The sequence below is a fragment of the Xiphophorus hellerii genome, chromosome 15, assembly GCF_003331165.1.
Source record: "Xiphophorus hellerii strain 12219 chromosome 15, Xiphophorus_hellerii-4.1, whole genome shotgun sequence".
In the NCBI taxonomy this organism is placed as follows: domain Eukaryota; kingdom Metazoa; phylum Chordata; class Actinopteri; order Cyprinodontiformes; family Poeciliidae; genus Xiphophorus; species Xiphophorus hellerii.
Genome location: NC_045686.1, coordinates 23,410,923 through 23,428,634, shown reverse-complemented (window position 1 = coordinate 23,428,634; position 17,712 = coordinate 23,410,923). Strand labels below are relative to the sequence as shown.

At 38.9% G+C, this 17,712-nt stretch overlaps 1 protein-coding gene across 1 annotated transcript; it reads left to right on the top strand.

Moving 5' to 3' along the window:
* Positions 1-1,193: 1,193 nt before the first annotated feature.
* On the top strand, positions 1,194-6,472 carry LOC116733747 (transcription factor 24-like). The gene is made up of 4 exons (XM_032584553.1): positions 1,194-2,458; positions 4,427-4,579; positions 4,810-4,974; positions 6,083-6,472. Exons 1-4 carry the CDS (start codon positions 2,177-2,179, stop codon positions 6,200-6,202), a joined length of 720 nt encoding a protein of 239 aa, XP_032440444.1. The 5' UTR covers positions 1,194-2,176; the 3' UTR covers positions 6,203-6,472.
* The last annotated feature ends 11,240 nt before the right edge of the window (positions 6,473-17,712 follow it).

The following is a 17,712-nucleotide window of genomic DNA, read 5'->3' as shown; positions in this document are numbered from 1 at the left end:
AACATGCAAAGTCTGTGCAGAAAGACCCCAGGCTGGGAATCGAACCCAGGACCTTCTAGCTGCAAGGCAACAGTGCTACCAACTGCGCCACTGTGCAGCCTTCCTCAGGTAACCTCAGCAGACATTTAAAGAGATTTTTTTCCCCAAAAGAAGTCATTAAAATATACTTGCAATAAGTACAGAATTATCACATTTTAACATGGAACAACAGAGCATTGAACTTTTTAAGTTTGTTATGCAACAAAAACAAAGAACAAGAACATGGAATAAACATATGAACTGGCACTACTTAATTTGGCAATTAACAGAAAAGTCCTGGTGAAATCCAAATTTTAATCTGGAAAAACTTCAATATGGCCTTTTCTAGTATGGAAACGAGTGAATCACTTGCTGTTGGTGTTTAGTAGCTCTACGTCTCAGTTAATAAGGTTACATTTACTGTGTAAGTAACAGACTTAGGTCCAAGTCCTTAGAAGGGCATCCAGAAAACCACCAGTGGGACCCAAGACACCATTTTTTTCAGTAATATCCATGTACACACATGGAAAAACAAAAACTATTCTAAAACAGAACAATCACTGTTAACTAATTTATCACAGAGCTAATGGATGCTTAAATTGATCAGCTGAAAGTAAATCCAGATCTGACGGCATCCATAAATATCTTCTCTGAAGTCACTAAATCTTTATCTTCATTCCTTTCAGTTCAAATAGTCAGGATTCTTGAAAATATGAATGGAAATAACATTATTGTCATATTCTCCAAAAAAAATCTGGGTGATGAAATTTGTACTTCAACAAGCTCCTGTCAACACAGTTTAAAAAAGTCAAATAAATTGAAATAACAATAATAAAAATAAAAAAAAACCTTAAATCCGATTGAGTTTAAAAGCCTGACAGCCTGGGGATGAAAACTGCTAGTTACGACGGCGTATTGTGGCTATTGTAGACAGAAAAAAAGTTCATTTTTGCCAAAAAAACTCCGAAATTTTGAGATTAACCTCAGAAATTTTCTTGTAAAATTATGGAAATTTCTGATCTTGAAAAGTCAAAAATTCGCTAGAAAAAACTTGGATATTTCCGAGCTTGAAAAGTCTAAAATTTTAGACTTATGGAAATCTGCGTTTCAAAAGTTGAAAACGTTCAACTTTTCAAACTCATAAATTTACAAGTTTTTCTAGAATTTTTTTTTTCTTTTTTCTAACAAATGCTCTTTTTTCCCATCTACAATGTCCGCCATAGGTTGTCATATTCATTCTTGTGTAAGTATAATTCTAAGCTGGTTAAATGTAGATTATAACAGAATACTTCACCACTTCAGACTTAACTCTGGTTTGGTAGATTGCGGTTGATGGTTAGAGGATTCTGCCTCTCCTCAGACAGGATATACAGGTCTGTTATGCAGATATCAAATCATACAGAAATTCTTCTTCTTTAACCTTTCCATCAGCAGTGGTGACCAGCAGAGCATCACTGCTGGAACACTTTATTCTGATCTTGTTCACCTTCCAAACTCTTGACTCTAACTTTTCTATGTCCTTAAATCAGGGTGAAAAACCACACAAATGTTAAGCAAACTACTCTCCACGCCTGCCCGTGTTTGGTGAGGTTTAATGTCGCGCTGCCCCGCGCCTCAGATCCCACCCCTGTCCAGCTGCTAGCAGAGCTCTGAGTTTCCCAAGGCCCCCCGGAGCCCCCGACCCGGGACACCCTCCCAGCGCTGCACTCCCCCAGGCCCTGACTGCCTGCACGCCTGCTCCTCTTGGCAACCGAACGGCCAGGGGAGGATCAGGATGACCGGGCGGCCGAGATAAGGACCACATGAAGTTTCCCGCATTACCTCACCCGATTAGGAAAGGAGCAGAGAGAGACGCAGAGCGAGGGAGAGAGGGGTCATGCTGGGAGGAACTGAGCGGACGGTCGGGGAAGAGCCCAGAGCCTGCAGTGTTTGCCAGCGGCCTGATGGGTCTGGGTGGATGCTAGGCTTCCTACTGAGGAGCTTCGGATTAGCCAGACAGAACCAAGCCGGACCAGGAAGAGACGTGATGAGTAATTTCAACTGTTTGAATCAGTAGCTTCTTTTGAGATCCAGATCAGGCTTTAAAGATGAGACGATGAAAAGATGACCTCGGGTCAGGTGCTTTGTTGTGCTTTCACTGAATTACCTACTAGACAGTATGAACTTTCCTCACAGCAGCCTGCTGCGGTCTAAAGCAAACCTCCATCCGGCCAATGAAAACACACCGAGCCACAGTGATTTAAGTCCTCCCGACGCGCTGGGAGTCTGCTGCGGCTCTCCAGCAGAACCCATGGCGGTCAACCCTCTGGAAGGGCTCATGTTGGTGACGGTGAACCAGCAGCTGGTGCATCAGAGCCCCGCTGCAGCGGCCGACCACCCAGCAGCCCCACAGGGACACAGGGAGAGTGCCACCAGCAGCCGCCAGGAGCCCAGGAAGTGGGTCAGTTCCTTTTCTCTAGTTTAACTAAAACATTACCCTGGTTTCTAAGAGAAACTATGGCAGAACAACAGAGCACAATTTAATAAGTTATGATCTAGTCATCACAACCATCCTATTAGTATAATTTCTTCCTGTAGGACTAGCTGAAATATATTGGATATGCTGATAATGTGGACTATTTGGTTATAGATTCAAACTATTTATGTATTTATATACAGCTCTGGAAAAAATGAAGAGACCAGTTGAAATGATCAGCTTCTCTGATTTTGCTTTTTATAGTTATATGTCTGAGTAAAATGAACGTTGTTCTTTTATTCTATGGACTATTGACAACATGTCTCTGAAATTCCAAGCAAAAAATGTAGTATTTATTTATTTGCAGAAAATGTGAAATGGTCAAAATAACAAAAAAGGTGCAGTGCTTTCAGACCTCAGATAATGCAAAGAAAACAAGTTGATATTCATTTAGAAACAACAACACTAATGTTTGAACTCAGGAAGATTTCAGAAATCAATATTTGGTGGAAGAACCAGGAGGTTTTCAGTGTAGTGGGCTCTTCATTTTTTTTACAGAGCTGTATATATATTTTTGTTAATAAATCTGATTAATCTACACTACGAAAATGTAAAAAATTGTTCACAGTATTTTTTTATCTAGTTCACAGTGCAACTATCTTTAGATTTATTTAAAGAGTACTAACCTCCAACTTACTGTTCAACAAGATATAGGAGTTTGTTTAAAGTCAATATAGATAAAAACTGGCACTGGCAGATTATTTCTCTTACATCATTGGAAATATGCCTTGTTATAATGAAACAATCTGCCAGAGAAACAGGAACTTTTTAAATCAATATCTAGATATTAACTTAAAAAAAATCTACGATATTTATTTTATTTTTTAAAATTTATTTCTCATTTTTCAGCTATGATATTTTGCTGAAAAGTTATTTGTAAATTATTTTAGTCTTATTTCAAGTGCATTAAGATATTTGCAGTAGAAAAACAAATACTTGGGAAGATTTGATGTTTTTGCAGTGTATTTACTTTTTTTTTTTTGCTTTGTTTTACTTCAATTATAAGAGTTTCCAATATAATGTTTCTACTTTCACTTTGCGACTGAATAAATCAAAATTCACAAATCAAATGCTTCTTCTTCTTCTTAATAATAATAATAATAATAATAATAATAATAATAATAATAATAATAATAATAATGTAAAATGCACTTAAGAAAACAATAAAAAAAATCTTTAGTTTTCATTTAGGAGGAGTATTTTTTTTAAAGCAAACATCTAAAACAAGCCGAATCGTTTATTAATACAAAAATAAGGGAAAATTACAAACAATTACATTGGTTATTCAAGGTCATCATGTAGCTATTGGGATTGTTCTTAAAGCATTAAGATTTGATTAAGAGAATTGATTTTTTTTTCTCCAGAGAAGTGTAATGAATTGATAAGCCTGCTTAATGTAGCACAAATAAATACAATGTTTCCTCTAGAAATAGATATTATATTAGTGACATCATCCAGATATAGTTTATATGTAAATCTGACTGACGATTTAATTTAAAAACTGGTATTAATTCAATGGTCACTCAGATGTTTTGTGTGGGAAGTTGGAAGATGATTAATAATAAAAGTCACATTGGAAATAAATGTTCAAGCTTCATTTTCTCCATTTTTATCTCGTGTAAATCTGAAAGAAAAATACTGAACCCTGTAAAAAGTAACAAATAAACCTTCTGTCTGTGACAGCTGCTGTTTCTGTTTGTGTCAGTCCACCTATCTGAATCCCGCCACTGCTCTTCTCTTTTCCAGTTTGGTTCGATCAGAGTGAGAGCCGGTAATCTGAGCGGCTCTAAAGCTGACAAAACACACAGAGCCCCGTGATTTACCGACGCCGTTCTAAACGGAACTGGAGATCAGATAAAGCACCGGTTGTTTAAAGTGTGCTGTGTGTTTCAGGAGCAGAACGTGTGTGGGTCCAGGTTCAGCTCGGCTCCCGCCTGTGGCCCCGTGGTGCAGAGCAGGCCCCCAAGGGTCCAGCACTCTCCAGAAAACGCAGCGCGAGAGAGGAGCCGAGTGCGCAACCTGCGGCAGGCCTTCCACAGCCTGCAGGTACACACACACACACACACACACACACGCACACACACACCCACACACACACACACACACACACACACGCCTACACACGTGCGCACACCGCAACGCACACACAGGTGTCACAAGGCTATTTTTATAATCCCTATTTTTTCTGTTCTGTTATTTTCACCTCCTTTCACTCAGAGCCGATTTTTCTCTCATCGGTTTTTATTAAAATATAAAAACTAAACATTTCCTCCCAGGCAGCTCTGCCTTCAGTCCCACCCGACACCAAACTGTCCAAGCTGGATGTCCTGGTCCTGGCTACTAACTACATAGCGTACCTGACCGAGACATTGGACCAGGACGGGGCGGTGGCAGAGCACACTGCCCCCTCCAGGCCGGGCGGATACCTGCATCCTGTCAAAGTAAGGAACCAACAGCTGAAAGCTAAACGCTATGTGCAGTGGGTGGCCTGCTAGATAAATGCTTCCATCACTGCTAGATGACATGTTTGCATAAAGTCAGAGGTTCTGCTGTTTCCTTCCCTCCTGGTTATATTTTTATAATTTTTATCACATTATCTCTTTATTGCCTGAACCAGGAAAGGGTCCATTTTGTCTTAACTACAATAAAGTCAAACATGCAACAGGGGAAATGTCCCATTCAACCTCTTTTGTAGAGTAAATCTGCTCCAACACTGTGATACAATCAGACTCACCTCTCTAAGCTTTCATAAAGATATCATCACGTCAGACGGTGGAGGTTCTACCTTGACTTCCTGGATGAGGCCACGCCCTCTGTCACCCCCAGACCAATTAAAACACTGGAACAGAGTACAGCTCAGTCCTGATACATAAAACACACTCTTTGTTTTTCTATTCCAGTTATCTGAATGGATAGTTAGTGGTCAGATGAACTTTTAAGAATTAAACCCACACCCACTGACAAAAAATGCTTGGCTAAACATCCAGAAGGAAAAGCAGTGACTCATATTCTAACCTGAGATGAGGATGTGAATGATTCAGTTTTATGGCTTTGCAGCAGGCGGTGGTGAGTTTATGATTGTTTAGTGTTTTTGTGGCCCAGAATTATTCACAACCTTGTTACATTCATGCTTAAAGTAATCTATTCATTCAACCTATATATAGAGACGACAGAGAAATTATATTTTTAATGAATACTTCTTATAATATGTTATTTTCATCTTTTTGGAAAGATGCCTGTCTCATTCATTAACAGAAATACATTTCTTTGTTCAAAGAAAATAATTTGGAATCTAAATGTGCCAGGTAATGAACCTTTTTGGTTCATTTTGGAAACCTCTGCTTTCTGTTTTGACTGTTGGATGCTTCACCGGATTCATGACTGTGTTTTCCACGTACATATATTGATATGCGCATCACTGGGCTGAATGTGTTCCAAATGACATCCATCATTGAGATGATTTCAATATCCATGAGTTTAAACATGCATGTATGTTGTATTTTGAGCTGTAATGACCAACGCTGACGTTTTGTCCTGCTCTGTCCTCAGAAGTGGCCCATGCGTTCCCTGCTCTACTGTGGCACTGTTGGGGATCTGCTGTCAGCCAATCAGAGGCCCCGGCATGGCCACGACCCGGCCCGACCTCTGACCCCAGACGAACAGCGGTAACCCGATACCAGACTACTTTATCAATCTAGTCGTCAGTCGCCATGATGGGATCAGGAGGAAAAAACTCAGTTGTTATATAATAATAAGAAAACATGCTTTTTAATAATCATTTATTCAACTTTTCTGCCAGTCCTTGGACTAGACCTGATTATACATCCTCCAACATTCTGACTGCCTGTGTACAGATTTTCTCTGTTTTCACAAGTATTTAAACCTACTGATCATTTTCACATTTTGTCACATTACAAACACAAAGTTCAATGTATTTTATTAGGACATGATGTGATTTTATGTGTGATTTCTTGTTTTTTTGTTTTGTTTTTTAATTGTAAAAAAATCAATAAAAAAAGGAAAACCACACAGCAAAATCATAAAATCTTACCAAGTATTTTTTGTCTAGTCTTATAGTCCAAATATCTTAGTTCATTTGAAATAAGAATATATGAATTTAAAAGTAACTTTTCACCAAGATATAAGAGCTTGTTTTAAGTAAATAATTTCCTAATTTTGATTTTTAAAAAAAGGTTCTAATTTCACCTGAGAGATTAGTTCACCTTTGACTTCATGGTGTATTTTGTTGACTGTATAGTTTTTTATGACTTTGTATTTTTGTGTTTTTATGATGTAAAGCACTTTGAACTGTGTTATTGCTGAAATATGCTGTACTAATAAACTAGATTAACTGATAACACGGGGAAAATATCTCGTTTAAAGTGTAAGAATCTGCCAGTGCAACTAGTACTTTTTTATTTATGTTCAATAATTATTGACTCAAAACGAGCTCCTGTATCTTGTTGAAAAGTTTCTTGTAATTTTTCTCTTAACTAAAGCGCACTAAGGTATCTGGATTAGAAACTAGACAACAACAAAAAAAAAACTTGGTAAGATTTGTAGTTTTTGCAGAGTGTTTTCATTTCTATTCATCTTATCACAGAAAATCCTGATAAAATACAGCAAAGTTTTTGTTAATGTGAAAAGATTAACGAGGGCATCCAAATTTTGCAGAGCAGCGTATGTAGATGTAAACACACACACACACATGCCCACACCCCAACATGATTTAAATTTACACTTGTTTGAAAGTTTTCTTCTCTTCAAGGAACAAGCATCAGACTGTCAGGAAGGGGTTTGATATGAGGAAATAAAAAGTCTGAATCTCTTGACTAATTACTCCACAAATCACAACATGAAGGAACAGTGTGTAACCAATTATCCTGATTTAACGTCTTTTCAGATTCTTTCTGTAAGCATTTAGACATCTGTGGGCTTTTTTTTTTTAATGAAATAAAATGTATGTTTGCCAAGGTTTGTGTCTTTTTGGAAAAAATTTTTTAATAGGGGTTTGTGTGGGAGTGGCAGGATGGACGGGCCGGCGAGCAGAGAGGGAGGGATTGTTGTGGGAACGCAGCAGCTGTCAGACCACTTAGTTCTCATTACAGCTCCGCCGCAGAATGTAACCTTTCAGTTCCATGAAAACACCAGCGGGCGCGCTTTGGGCAATGATTGCGGGTCGCATTCAGGGGAAAACATCCCTCTCTGCGGAAACGCTGGGAGAAAGCTAGGAACGTTCTCTGATGGGTGAGCTTTTACTTCAAGGTCAGAAAGGTCAAGGAAGCCTGATCTGGACCTGTCACCAGACGATAATTCCTAATGATTAACCTGCAGCAGAAAGTATTCCTACCTCCTGAACCTTTTACACATTAATCACATCACAACTGCATGCGCCAGTGTGTTTATGGGGATCACATGTGACGGACCAACACATGCATCAACCACTGAGCAGGTCTGCTCTAAGTTTGAGCGGTATGAATACATGTCATAGAACTGCATATTATAGAAGTCGCAGCTGCTGAGTTGCTCCCACTACGTTCTTCAGCCAGAAAATCAATGCAGAGAATTAAAGATAATAAAGATTATCGATCAGTTGGGTATCGATTCAGACCAAAGCAGATTTCAGCTTGAGTTTTACAACTGAGGCAGCTCATCAACCAGCCTGCTGTCTGAATACAATACAATACAATACGATACGATACGATACAATACAATACAATGAAATACAATATAATACAATACGATATGATACAATACGATACAATATGATACGATACAGTACAGTACGATACGACACATTACATTACAATGCAAAACAATACATTATGATACAATACGATATAATACAATATAATACAATGCAATACAATACTCTGTCATTAACCCTGATGTGGCAAAAATCACTTAACAGCTCAGTAACAAATACATGCAATTGAATATAAAAATATCTAAAAACAATATAATGTGTACTGATAAATTACTTACAGAAAAAATATATTAAATTGAATTAAATAGAAACCAGACAATACAGGATTTATTAAAATTTACAAGACATTGCACAAGGTTATATGAGAAAATGGGAGTTGTTATTGTTATTAGCATCCATAATGATGGTGATTATTAATGCTTTGACATGAGCGTAGAGCTGCAAACATAGATTTTGTGTAGAGAGAAAAACAAACGATAGAGCGACTTCTGAAGAATAAATGTGATGGAGAAACGACATCATCTGTTTCCATGCAGAACAAATGAAAGCAGAGAAACTCTGTACAAGATGTTGGCCCCAATGAACAGGAGCTTCTTAAAGAGACAGAGGCCCATTTCAAAGTGCCAAGTTAAGTCAAATTTCTTTTAAGTCATGTTTGACGTATGCAGCTTTTTTATATAAACTGAAAGTAACAGTTACTCAATTGTGCTATAAAATGACACTAAGTGCCTGGAAAATATATAATACCTCCTTATTAACAGACATGTTAAAGCGGTATATGAACAACAGTTGCACATTTTGCTCCTCAGTTTGTTTGGTTATGTCATAAAAACAACAAAATGACCAAAATGAAGACAACACCACACAGAGATTATTAACTAGACTAACCGAAGCATCTGGCTTAATTACAAATTTTATTTAGTATTCGCTCTTTGAATATCCAAATGAACTTCCTGGAGTCTTTAATCTGCCTATATGTAAAGTGAAATAAGAGTTGGGTTGTGGTGTTGGTGTGTTTGTGGGGTGAATCAGAGAAGAGCGCTGCAGCAGGGCTGAAGTCATCGCTCTCTCTGAGCAGAATGGGCTCTGCTCCACCAGCAACAGCCCAGTGTTCAAGGCTAGCTCTATAAATCTGCTCCATGTCGGGAGAAGAGGAGAGCAGGGGGTCCTCTGGTTCCCAGAGTGTGTACTGGTGACTAATCTGGAGTTGCTGAAGTAAAGCAGAGGTTACGGAAAAACAAACTGGACAAATTATCAAAGCTGCAGTGAAAGAAAAGAAAAGAAAAGGTGAAAATCTGTTGAAAAACACAGAATGCTCCTTTCTGTTGGGCTTTGATAATATCAGCACTGAAGTTTTAGGCCTATTTGATAAGTGATGCATGGCTCTTAAAATAAATATATATTTACATAGTCTACTTGTTAAACTGTCACTGTGTCCTGACAGCGTAAGGCAGATAATCAGTGTTAAAACTTGATCTCCTCCGCCTTCTCACTGTGGCTTCGTTGCCATCTGCAGAAATACAGTCAGAAGCAACCAATCAGAGCCAGGAGGCGGGTCTCAGTGCTGTCAGTCACACCTGTGTATGCGGCCCTCATACTCTCTCCCTTGCTCCCTGCTACGCTACAGCTACTGTCACAACGTGGTGACAGTTTTAACATACATGTAAAAAAAAAAACATATTTTAGTTAAAGTTACATACTGCAGCCTGGGAGTAGGAAAGAAATAAACTCACAATTAACTAAAACTCCACAGAATATCGACCAAAAGTAAAAGTAAGACTGGAATAAACTAGTTTATCCAGGTTATAATTTGATTTGACTGCTTGAAACTGAACTCCAGAGACCCACTGATCAACTCACGACAGATTTTAGTCGTGAAATCTGCTTATTTGTGAACAAACTGTGCTTAAATAGAAAAATACAAAAATACTGAACTCATGGCATCAGAGTTTAACAGTGAAGATTATATTTGGCACTTTTACAAAGGAAAATCTTTTAATGTATCTTTTGTGAAACCATCAAATCAAATTTAATAGTACTGGCCTCTCAGTCTCAAAAACTAATAGAAATGATTTGGCGGCACAGTTCACTTCTGCCTTGAGCCGGTTCGGTATTATTCCTTAGCCTGACCTGATCTTTGGGATGAAAAAACCAACAAGCTGATGAGCTCCGAAGCGAAGACGATGCTGGAGGTTTTGGTCATGGTATTTGCGTTCTCCTCCTCACACACGCACACACACACATGTCAATGCAAGCTGTGTGTGTGTGTGGGTGTGTGTGTGTGTGCTGTTGGCCATGTCCATGTACAGACAGCTATTTATGCCACTGGAACTGCTTCAACAAAGTGAGCGTCCAAGCATCTGCCCCCGTCATGTTGGGAGATAATCAGCATATTTGTGCTATCTGCAGCTCATTATGGCCGGTACACGCCGATTACAGGCTGGATTTATGGAGCTGCGAGGCCGCACTCCCACCTCCGGGTTGGCCAGACCTCTGCTGGAACGGGATGGAAGTCCAGGGAGACGCGGGCGCCGAGGGGAAGGAGGCGGAGACGAGCAGGCAAGATGGAGGAGAAACAAAAAATGGAGAGCAAAACAACGAAAAACATCCAAGCGAAGAAGGAAATGGAGCACAGAAAAGGGAGGTGACGTTTTATACTGTAGTTTAGTTTCCTCCGTTTATCATGAATTGTTGCTCAAGGTTTCTGAGAAAAGCTGGAGGAAACTTCTGCTGGAAACGTAGTGAGTCAGAAAAACAGCAAAGACTGGAAGTACTGCTGATTTCTAACTTTTATTTCCAAACAGATCTGTGAAGACTTCCGGGGGGAGAGCTTCTCATTCTGTGGGATCAGGAACATTTATTGCATATGACATAAACCATCCAGTCTTTTCTCACAGTTATGCTCACCTATAGTAAACATGCTTTTAACATGAATTATTATTACTTTATATTTATTAAGTAACGCTCTAATAAAACAATAAACAGTTGGTAGAGCAACTGGTTGCTGGAACATGTTGCCTTATGTAATTATCATTAATTGCTGATCATGTAAATTTTAAAAAGTCTTTAAAAATCTATAAAGGATAATAAAATGATATTGAATTTGATGGAATGGCTGAGTTTATACTCCAAGTAAAGATTGTTCCTGTTCTTTTTAATTTGTCTTTGAAATTGTGTTTTTACATTTTTGTGTATTTATTTATTTCTTCTGGAGCGTTTGTAAAGATGACGGATGATTTGAAGTTTTGGGTTTTGAGTTTGTGTGATTAGGTGTTTTGTTGTCTTTTTTTTTTGGTAATGTTTGTCATTACAAAATGTCTTTATTCAAATTCAAATTCAACCCAAAAATACTTTATTGATCCCAGAGGAAAATGAAATGTTGTTGTAACTCATTTCAAAATTCTTCAGTCATTATAGATGCTGACGGCTGTGGACAGGACAGATCTCAGTCCAGTTACTTTCTTCTAACATAATTCTTCAGATGAACTATGTTAGTAGAAACATCATTTTTAGTGTCAGTGACGTGTTTTACCTCCTTCAGGTCAGATGACTTCACACTGACTGTTGTCTGCAAGAAATATGCGAGCGTTTCACCACAAGAGGGCAGCAAACCCTCTGCATTCTACTATAGCAGCAGCACGTTTTGTGCACAAACACAAAGACGACATGGAATCAGTTTAAATCTGGTCCAGATTAGAATTTGAGCATGTTGGAAGTTTTGGTTTCACTAATCCTTTGATAAAAGCTCTCTGGAATGTGATGTTCAATAATTATTAAATATGATCATTTCAGCTGGGAGTAGATGTTCTCAGATAATGCTACAGATGTGAGGTGAAGTTTAATCATTACCTCATCCATATTGTGATCAAAACGTTACCAAGGCAACTTCAGATGAGGGGATAAGAAGGCAGAAATATTTCCAGGAGTAATGAAGACAATAACTGGACTGGCAGAACTCAGAGCTTCTGCGGGTTTTGAGTGCCGGTCATGGCAGACGGCCGTTCACACCAAGCCAGGTTCCGGTTCCGGTTCTGGTTCTGCTGGAGGTTTTTCCTCTCCACTGTTGCTACATACATGCTCAGTCTGAGGGATTGCTGCAACCAGCTGGGACTCCTTAGAAAACGGAGCGAGTTGGAATAAAACTTTGACAAGTTGACCGTAATGTCGTAGAACAAATATTGAACTAAAATGTAACCGAATGTGATTAGGGTAAATTGGCAAGAAGAATATGGAAAAGGTCTGGAGATGTTTATAAACAAACTCCATTGAATTTGAATATTGCAGCAAACAGTTCCTGTGTCAAGAAACATTCTAACATGTCTTTAAAATTATTGTCCTGCTTTTAGCCATTAATAACCTCAGATGACAGAATTTGCTAACTGGATTTTTAAAAATGAATTTCAATTTAATGATAAATTACTGAAGCTTGTTTGTTTTGTAAACAAACACGGCTAAATGCCTAAATGCTGGAGATTGACATGAATACATACAAAATATGATTTTTAACTTATTGTCATTCTTGGTGACGCATTTAAATCCACATGGAGGAGTTTTGACCCCCTTTGCTTTAAACTAGAATAGCTTGAGTTAGTCCACTTTGACGTATACCTATTTCGGCTTCGATAGTCCAACTGGCCTGAAGGATTTTATCTAGCAGGTGCTTTTGTTCAGTAAATAGGGCCATTACCTTATCAGTACCCTGGTAATGGCCTCAACGCATCTCACAGTTGCACAATAGACTTAGACTTCGACTTCGACTGACTTTGTTGTCATTTTCAATGCACAGGGTGTATAAAGAACGAAATTTCGTTGCATACGGCTCAGGACAATGTTTGAGGAGAAAAATGTTCGCTGGTTGACCTGACACTTCGCCCTTTTGCCTGGGCTGGGTGTGGAAGGTTGTTCCCGAAGCAGTTTCTCCTTGTGTGCCTTCTTCTCATTCACATGAGAGTTACCGAACTCTTTAGCAAGTTCAACAAGGAAGTCTACCCGTCTCTCCTTCACCCCAGTGCATGCCTGATAAAGCACATGTGCATTCAGTGCTGCCATGTCAATCAGGTTGTAGAACACCGCAACTGGCCATCTCCGTGTTCCTGCACGCACGCTGTACTCCCGCACCATTTGGTCCATCACATCCACACCACACTTTGTTTTGTTGTAATCTGTGACCGTGTTTGGCTTCCTTTTGGTGGTATCCTCAGTCTCAACCACGCTGTGCATGCTGCTCTTTCTAAACTGTCATTTTATACCCTCTTAGCTTTATTTCAAAGAGAAACATTACTAATTTCTTTTAGAAAAACCTTTGCACATTTCTTGAAACAGATTGTATGTTTTGCAAACTCTATGTACATTTGGCAAAATGACCTGGATAATGCAGCACAACATCATGGATCAGCTGCAAAAGGTCACATCTCTCCAAAAACACTTCATGTATGCTTCAAAACTAAACTGAAGAGCATTACCTACAGGAGAGTCTACTGTAGAGCTGCCTCCATCATAGATTGCACCCACCCCCAACATGGACTATTCACATTCCTACCTTCTGGCCTGACGGTCAACGACCACATTTACAATTGAAGAAGGGATGCTAATTTGAGCCATCAGAGTCGTCAGGGTGGACTCCGGCCTTTTGGCCCTGGTGAGCCGATATGGGAAGGACTCGAAAACTGAGCTATCCTAGTTTAAACCAGACACACTGAAAGCTTTTTCCGTCCATTTGAGGTAATTCAACAGGTCTTCAGCTGGATTTAGGTGTAAACTTTAACTAGGCCACCTCAAAAGCTTCCACAAGTGGCTTGGCTTCCTGCAGTGCAGTGAGCTTGAGGTTAAGGTTGTGAACCAGTGACCAGAGATTATTTTACCATAATAAATGCAATCATTTGAAACAATGTATTTACTCACTTTAACTGTTTGACATTAATATCTTCAATAATCGGAAACAAGTGTAACAAAAAGGAACTAATACTTTCTCATATCATCCATCCCTTTATATTTCTGCAGTAGATGCACATTTTGTTAAAGGTTTAAACTGATTTTATGTCCATGTAAAAACATTTTTTTAAAAAACCCCCCAAAAACCTTGCCCTCATAATCTACAGTAACAACTGAGATGTTAATAATTATCCATTTATTCTGCCAGGTCATTCTGTCTTCAATAAACATTGATTACAGATTCACTTTGGACTCTGTTTCTGGAACACAAAGAAAGTTTATGTTCCAACAATAACATTTGTTATTGTTGCTATACGACACCCAGAGTCTGAATATGGAGCTACTGTAACATTTATTTACAGTCTGTAGGTCAAGTTTTAAACCTGGGAAAGATTTAAAGAAGCCTCACAAAGCCTCGTTTCAACAGAACCTTTAATTACAATAAAAGTTTATGACCAGGATTCCCCACTAGATGGCACCAAAACACACAGATGACAGTCACGTTTGTTTTTATTTTCCACATTAAACAGCAAGTCGTCATTTCAATGTCGTCTCACTTTAGTTAGAAATCTGCTGAACCGCACATCTAAACACAGTGAAACGGAACAGGAACGTTTTCATTCAGCCAGGAAGTTACATCACAACGCATCACTCCCAAAGTGTCTGATTGGTCCAGATGGAGTTCAAAGAAACGTTCTGATGATGGAGGAAGGACCTCGCCTTTGTTTTTGGAATGCATAACAAGAAGAATTCTTGTGGATGAGATGATAGAAACATAAATATTGTTCCAAACAATATTTATTGTGTAGAGAAATTACTAAGTGTTTCACTGTGAAAAGGCCACAAAGCTACAGAATCTGTATTTACTACAGTTCTAATAACAGTAGTAAATAATAACCTGGAGAAGGTTCTGCTTCTACAAGTGTGTTAGTGTTCACAATTCACATCTAACGTCAACATTAACAGGATAATGGCACGCTAGCTGTAAAAGAGGCTACTATAACCTGGAAAGAGATCAACAGACACACACACACACACTTCAAGTAATTTCAGGCATGGAGGATTCAAAAAGGTAAACGATCACAAAAATATACAAGTCATTAAAAACTGGGAACCATGAAAAGCCTGAAACACGTCAGCAGAATTTCAAAACGTAGCGCAGAAAGATGAGCTGGTGGACGGCTACGTTCTAATTCTGCTCGACTTTCACAAAAAACTTTTCATGGGCTTTTTTTTTTTTTGCATATAGAACGACACATTTCAGCTCAGGAAATGCACGCAGGCTTTAGGTGAAAATTACAAACGTAGAAAAATAAGAGCTAAAATATGTTCTATTGTTTTTTTAAAAAAAAAAAAGAATCAGAAAATAAGTCTGGTTCTATATGCATGGGTCAGGTCCTCTGGTGTTGGGACGGCGCCAACATGCTGCTTTGCATGAACCATAAGCTCACTGCAAACAGCTCTCTGATTGGCTGCTACCGCTTACATCACCAAGAAACTGGCAAAAAACAAAATCAAAAACACATGCTATGACATCAGAGTTAAAGCTGCAGTAACTTTTATAAACTTTTTTTTTTACATGTTTATACTATACTGTCACAGCATGGAGACAGTTTTAATAAGTGTGTAAGAACTAATTTTATAAAAGTTAGCATGTGCAGCTTTAAGCTCTGCTTACAGACTGTAGAGGTAAACGGGCTTTGTGTAGGCCCTTTGGAAAACATTCAGATGATGCTGAGCAATGACAGAAACAAACATGGAGGCTGAGTCCCAAAGCAACAATGGACACAGAACAGCAGCACATGCGGTCAAGAATTCCGATTCCAAAAAGTGACAAATATATTTACGGAGCTTTCTCATTGACATTTAGAAGAAATGGGTAGAAAAAGGGCACTTAACAGAATATTAAGATATTAGAGACGTTTCTTCAGTTCCTTCTTGGTCAGGTTCAGTGTGAAGCTGCAATCAGGTTGAGAGCAGAGAAAACCACCTTCATGTGAGAAAGGTGTTGATCAGCTGTACATCTCATGCTAATACTGAGTGTTGGCACGATGAGGCCCAGTGTGGTCTACACGTCCAGGGAGCAGGACTCTTCACTAGCCACCTTCTCCAGGTCTGGCCTCTATCGACTCGAGTCGCTGGAGCAAAAACTCTGTGGTCCAACATGCATCACTGTAGGTTAGGATCCAGATCTCAGGTTATATTTAAGAGAAAACTGACTCACCAACACTCTGTTATCTTTAGATGTTTCCAATTGAAGATGCAACTATCCTTTTATAAGCTGCTTAATATGGATAAAGTGCAATATTTAACACATTAGAAATATAAATATGCAGTTATTTTTAAAATCTTAAAAATAAGATTAGCACACTAATGGTGAATTTCTGCTGTAGAAGTAAAGTGATGTCCATGCTGCCTTACTTACTACATGGACCTTACCAGAGGGGCCGCGTTTCATTGGCTGATGCCCATTCTACGTGGTCACGTTGGACTAATTACCTCGTTCGTTTGTGAGTTTACGTCATTCACAACAAACATCAAATAGAATAAATATATTTCATAAAATTTTAAACAAATGGCTTCTACCGCGATAATTATGTGAAATTAAATTAATTATATCCCAACTTCAGAAGATTTGCCTTTACCTTTACAGAGCTCTTTGGTTCCTCCTGTCAGTCTGTAGCTTCTCATATTGACGTCATCAAACCAAAGTTCAGATCCACCATAACTGACTGACACCTGCTGGCCTCAGGTTTGCAACCAGCTTGTGACTGAGAAACCAGTAACCTCCTCCCAGATGATGACATGAACTTGTTAGTTCCTCTGTCCATTTAGTAGCTGATATATTGTGAAAATCCGGTAGAAGTGATGAACTAATGGAGTCATGTTTACATAGAAACAAGGGCTGCAGGCTTTGTTTGTGAGACTTGCGGTCAAGTGGGTCGGTTGTGGGCGGAGCTTGGTAAGGTCCATACTGATGAAACATTTCCAGTCAATGTTTCACACAGGGAGATCATTAGTGGTGCACCGCCTCCAACCTCAACTTCCTCCAGGACCATCTGACCAGGACTTGGACCACATGACAGGTTGACATGTAGATTTTAATGATAAGTTTCCATATGAAGGAAACTTTCAAACATTTGGAACTAATCTTTTATTAGCTCATTTAGTTATTCTTACTATGACTATTTTTGATGTCTGCTCTACCATTTGGTCATCTGGTATATTTTCATTAAACAAAACAAAGGCTACTGAAACAATGACAGGATGTGGAACCCAGGAAGTGTTTTAAGCAGAATTAGAGCTCAGTGTCATGATGTCACTGAGCCGTCAGTGGTTATTTTAGACAAGCTTGTATTGCATTTCAGTTGCTCTAAAACTTATTACTAGCATCTTTATTGGACCTTTTTCTGTTTCGTTTCTCCTTGAGTCGACCGTTTTGCTTGAACATTGTCATTGTGCTTCATCTTTGGTTCCATCGGGACCAGCTGTGATCCATGAGACGTCCCTCTGCTCTCATCAGCACAGCTTCCTTTACATG

Coding starts and splice junctions, on each gene's coding strand:
- LOC116733747 (XM_032584553.1), top strand. CDS start 2,177: ATGAACTTTCCTCACAGCAGCCTGCTGCGGTCTAAAGCAAACCTCCAT. Junction 2,459..4,426: donor GCCAGGAGCCCAGGAAGTGG/GTCAGTTCCTTT, acceptor TGTGTGTTTCAG/GAGCAGAACGTGTGTGGGTC. Junction 4,580..4,809: donor AGGCCTTCCACAGCCTGCAG/GTACACACACAC, acceptor ATTTCCTCCCAG/GCAGCTCTGCCTTCAGTCCC.